Here is a 5,601-nt window from a genome sequence, read left to right on the forward strand (position 1 = left end):
CGGGGGAGGCCGCGATCTCCACAGTGCGCCTGCGCGCAGGCTCTAGCTCCCGTCCACCCAGAGGAAAGAACACTACGTCAAAGTACGTCCTCCGCGCCCAGGCGCAGAGCGCGACCCGGGGCTGCGCATGCGCAGTCTGCTCGACTGAAGCCGAATGAATAAGGACCTGCCATCGCCAAAACTCAGTTCTCATTGGAGCAGAGAAAATTTGTGGGAGGAGCAGGTTGTTTGGCGCCTGCGTCGTGCGGCTAGCGGCTACCGAGCCGCAGCTTGGCTGGCGGGAGCGTCTGCAGCACCGGTGTCTGAGGAGCGATGCCGAGGGAAATCATCACCCTACAGTTGGGCCAGTGCGGCAATCAGAGTGAGCGAACCTCCGGCCCCTCCACTACTTAGGTTCCTTAGATTCTGTGGGATCTCGCTGTGTAATCCCGGACTCCAACTGCCCTTCCCAGAATCGTAGTTTTCCGAAGGCGGGACATGCCTGACCCAGTGTCCAGTTGCCCAGCCCCGAAGGGCCCTCCCCTCCCAGTCGCTGGCATACAGCCCTTTCCTCCTACATGGGAGACTCCCGAGGCTTGACTTCCTACCTTCAGACCCAGACGCTCAGTCCCTCAGCTCCTAGTTGGAATCTGCCCAGACCCAGATACCCTCTTTCTCCCCCGTCCGTCCCCTTCTCCCAGTTGGGTTCGAGTTCTGGAAACAGCTGTGCGCCGAGCATGGTATCAGCCCCGAGGGCATCGTGGAGGAGTTCGCCACCGAGGGCACTGACCGCAAGGACGTCTTTTTCTACCAGGTGCCCCCAGCGACTTGGCCGGGGGTCTGAGGGAAGGGCAGGGGCCTGGTACCGGGAGACCCGCTGGGCAGAGGAACCAGAGGCGGGAGGCTTGAGGAGGGAGGGCAGGCAGGAGCCAGAGCTGGGAAGATGGAGGGCTGGGCCTTAGCTGATGGTGCCCCTCTTGCTGGATGCCCCTTGGCAGGCAGACGATGAGCACTACATCCCCAGGGCGGTGCTGCTGGACCTGGAGCCCCGGGTGATCCACTCCATCCTCAACTCCCCCTATGCGAAGCTCTACAACCCAGAGAACATCTACCTGTCGGAGCATGGAGGAGGAGCTGGCAACAACTGGGCCAGTGGATTCTCGCAGGTCATTTGCTATTCTCTGGCAGGACCCACAACTCCCTTCCTGTGTGAGGACAGGTTGTATGACTTGCCAGAGAGAGAAGAAACCAGATCAAGGATGTATGCGTAGTGGAGAAAGAGAGAGATGGCTGAGGAGAGTTCTTTTTTTAAGTCTACTACATAATATGGTTAAGACTGCACTTGCCAGTGCTATGTGCCAGGCTATACTAAATGCTTTACATACAACTTGCTTAAACTTCCCCACAACTGTAGAGGTAGATATTATAGGTTCATGGCCTCTTAACTGCTTTTTCAGATTCCAGAGAGCTGTGAAACCAAAAGATGATTTATAACTTATTTAGTAGCAAAACCAAATCTTGGGTGCCTGGCTGGCTCATTCAGTAGAGCGTGTGATTCTTGATCTCAGGGGTTGTGAGTTTGAGCCTCACGTTGGGTGTAGAGATTATTTAAAAATGAAATCCTTAAAAAAAAACAAATCTCAGTGGAGATAGCTATTTTAGCTTCTATTCAACTTGTCATTACTCATATGTGTCATTGCAGAAATATTAATATATTTAATATTAATATATTAATATGATTAACACACATCAGACACCCACTGGCGTTTTACTTAACATACATCATATGTACCATAGTACCTTACTTGAACAGGAAATATTTGAATCCCAAAACATACCTGGCCCCAAGAATTTTATTTTATTTTATTTTATTTTTAATATTTTATTTATTTGACAGAGAGAAATTACAACTAGGCAGAGAGGCAGGCAGAGAGAGAGGAGGAAGCAGGCTCCCTGCGGAGCAGAGAGCCCGGTGTGGGGCTCGATCCCAGGACCCTGGGATCATGACCTGAGCCGAAGGCAGAGGCTTTAACCCACTGAGCCACCCAGGTGCCCCCCTCAAGAATTTTAAATAAGGCATTGAAGAGTTGTATTATTCCCTTCATTATACAGATGAGGAAACTGAGTCATCTGCCCAGAGTCACTTGGTTAAATAAAACTAGAAGTAATACATGACCCAGATGTACCGTCTGCTCGTAACCACTGTGCTTTACTGCCTCTCAATACAAATGAAAAGCAGGGCTACTGTGCTCCACAAAAGGACTTTTATTGTTCTGTAAAGAGAATCCAGGGTGGCTATTCTGAGGTCAGAGTCCTTATCCATGGTCCTGTCCCACTCTGACACTCCCCGTGTCTGTACAGGGAGAGAAGATCCACGAGGACATTTTTGACATCATAGATCGGGAGGCAGATGGCAGTGACAGTCTAGAGGTGAGTGTCTTAGGAATGCTGGTGGGAGTTGTCATAGGAAAGGCTCGACGACACCCTTTAGAAGCCACCTGTTAGGTACAAGACCTCCCCATGTGCCCTTTCCACTGAACAAGCACACTGGGCTTTATTGGACACAAGGCAGGGTCTCCTAAGCTGTAGGTGTGGGGGAGGGAAGTGGAGGAGAGGCCTCAGGAAAATAGGAGTCCCAGAAGTCGTAGGATGGGTCCAGTTTGCAATGCAATACCTAAACACTGACTGTCCCTTCCCCATGCAGGGCTTCGTGCTGTGTCACTCCATCGCTGGGGGGACAGGCTCTGGCCTGGGCTCCTACCTCTTAGAACGGCTGAATGACAGGTAAGTCTGTGTTTCATGAGGCTGGAAAACTTGGTTTCCCAAGAAGCTGGGAGGCCTTCCAAATACGCCTTCCTATTTGCTGGAACAGAGAAAGAGCCCTTCTGTTCAGTCCTGTGGTTAGGAAAGGGAAGGTACAATAACCAAGAACCTGATCACACTCTGGGGAGTTCGATCCGCAGCTTAGAATCTAGGCCCTAGATGAAGAGATGAAGGTTCACGGAGCATGGCTGGTTTAGAGTTGAGAACCCTAAGTCTGAAGATGTGTCTCTGCCATTCCTCCTTTGGGCTTGCAGACTTCTAAAAGTCAAGTCTCCTTTCTCTGTTGATCCTGTGTCCCACCCCAGTTTCCCCATGTAGGTTCAGCCACTTTCTGACTATCATGAGCCCCATGTTTACCAAGTCTCCAGTCTCTTACCCTGACCCTCTTCTCTCAACCCCATTAGGTACCCCAAGAAGCTGGTGCAGACATACTCAGTGTTTCCCAACCAGGACGAGATGAGCGATGTGGTGGTCCAGCCCTACAACTCACTGCTTACGCTCAAGAGGCTGACCCAGAATGCAGACTGTGTGGTGCGTCCTGGATTCTGCCATTCTCCACTCCAGCACCTCTGTCTGCTTTCATCATCTTCCTGCACTTAAAAAGTCCATTTTGAGCCCTTTTGTTCCTCAGTCCCGTGCCAGTGCCTTTTGGATGAGTCTTTTTGGCCATGAGGCACCAAAGAAATTAAGTTTCAGAGCCCAGACACAGGCAGAACTCCTGTTCTTTCTGTCTGCATAAATGTGCATTCTCTTCTGTCCCCCCCCCAGGTGGTGCTGGACAACACAGCCCTGAACCGGATCGCCACAGACCGCCTGCACATCCAGAACCCGTCCTTCTCCCAGATCAACCAGCTGGTGAGCCCCCGCTCCCGGACTCTCTGGGCTGGAACCCCTCCTTGCTCTGGTCTGCTTCAGGAAGAGAGCCCTCCCCCCTCCCAGGGGCCAGGGCCCACGGCACGCACTCCTGTCCCCAGGTGTCCACCATCATGTCAGCCAGCACCACCACCCTGCGCTACCCCGGCTACATGAACAACGACCTCATCGGCCTCATCGCCTCGCTCATTCCCACTCCGCGACTCCACTTCCTCATGACGGGCTACACCCCGCTCACCACGGACCAGTCGGTAGGAGCAGCCGCGGCAGGCCCTGCCCTTGCCTTTCTGGCCCCCTGCTGTCCCAGGAGCTGCCCCTTGTGGGCCCCAGAGGCTCTGTGTTCCGGGACCGGCATAGACCGTCCGACTCCACGCTGACCCGCCCTCCTCTCCCCTGTGCCTCTGGCTCCCTTCCCGCAGGGCCTGGGCTCTGTGGGGTCTGCGGACGCTCCCGCACAGGGCCCTGACCTTGCCCAGCTGAGAAGGACTCAGTCCCCCAGCAGAGCCTCAGTGTAGACCTGGATCTCGAGACCCTTCCCCAAGAGACCACACTAGCCCGAGTCGGACGGGGCTGAGGCATTGGACGGCGGCCTGAGTGCGGGCCCGGGCCCTGTGGCCCACTGTCCCCTCAGGTGGCCAGCGTGAGGAAGACCACGGTCCTGGATGTCATGAGGCGGCTGCTGCAGCCCAAGAACGTGATGGTGTCCACGGGCCGGGATCGCCAGACCAACCACTGCTACATCGCCATCCTCAACATCATCCAGGGGGAGGTGGACCCCACCCAGGTAGGTGAGGCCCCTTCGTGCCACCCCCGGGCCCCGCAGGGGTAGAGGAGAGGCTACCACCACCACTGCTGTGTGCACCCCTCCCCCCAGGTCCACAAAAGTCTGCAGAGGATCCGGGAACGGAAGCTGGCCAACTTCATCCCCTGGGGCCCTGCCAGCATCCAGGTGGCCCTGTCAAGGAAGTCTCCCTACCTGCCTTCGGCCCACCGGGTCAGTGGGCTCATGATGGCCAACCACACCAGCATCTCCTCGGTGAGGCTCACTGTTTACACGTGTCTTCCCATATTTGCTTCCCTGGTTGGGCCTCACCTCTCCACATCCCTGCTGCCCCTGCTTCTGGCTCTCTTAACGTATGGATTGCCCAGCCTTGCTTCCCTGGCTTTCTGGGCCATACTGCTGCTCTAAGTTCTTTGTGACCCCTGCTCTCTGCACACACCAAGCTCTTCGAGCGGACCTGTCGCCAGTATGACAAGCTGCGGAAACGGGAGGCCTTCCTGGAGCAGTTCCGCAAGGAGGACATCTTCAAGGAGAACTTCGACGAGCTGGACACGTCCAGGGAGGTGGTGCAGCAGCTCATCGACGAGTACCACGCAGCCACGCGGCCAGACTACATCTCCTGGGGCGCCCAGGAGCAGTGAGGACCCCAGGACGGGGACCTCATCTGCCTTACTGATTGGCCCAGGCCCTGCCTGACCGGCCATCCACTCAGAGAACCGATCAGGGACCTCACATATCTCTTCCTCATAAACACACACACACACATATATACACACACACACACACGTACTCTGTACTGGCCTGGGGATATGTTTATGTCTCCTCTTATGAGACTATTTATGTTAAATAAAGCACTGGACATAATAAATCAAGTCACTGATCTCTTAAAGGCTTGTAGATGTGCGGAAGGGGGATGCCTGTTCTCTCTCCATCACAGTGAAAGGGTCTTCCCCAACTTCCAGCCTCTTCAACACTGAGCAAATGCCTCCCCTCGCTTTTCCTTCCCCTTCCTCATTTTGGAGAATATAGGTGGGGTTCACTCATGGGAGACATTTCTTTCCAGGGTAAAAAGGCCAACAGATACTGCCTTACTCTCTCATGACATTCTGGGCCCCAGGCTCCCCACCCCCGCCAAGCCCTCTGTG

The 5,601-nt window shown here is 54.6% G+C and overlaps 1 protein-coding gene across 1 annotated transcript; it reads left to right on the forward strand.

Annotated features, from left to right (window-relative positions):
- The first annotated feature begins 235 nt into the window (after positions 1 to 235).
- TUBG1 (tubulin gamma 1) lies at positions 236 to 5,345 on the forward strand. Its single transcript, XM_045985792.1, has 11 exons — positions 236 to 361; positions 681 to 793; positions 978 to 1,145; positions 2,341 to 2,409; positions 2,684 to 2,763; positions 3,207 to 3,333; positions 3,571 to 3,657; positions 3,777 to 3,926; positions 4,307 to 4,459; positions 4,550 to 4,711; positions 4,900 to 5,345. The coding sequence occupies exons 1-11, from the start codon at positions 313 to 315 to the stop codon at positions 5,095 to 5,097; spliced, it is 1,356 nt and encodes a 451-aa protein (XP_045841748.1). The 5' UTR covers positions 236 to 312; the 3' UTR covers positions 5,098 to 5,345.
- Positions 5,346 to 5,601: the final 256 nt, after the last annotated feature.

Source organism: Meles meles, chromosome 18, assembly GCF_922984935.1.
Source record: "Meles meles chromosome 18, mMelMel3.1 paternal haplotype, whole genome shotgun sequence".
NCBI lineage: Eukaryota > Metazoa > Chordata > Mammalia > Carnivora > Mustelidae > Meles > Meles meles.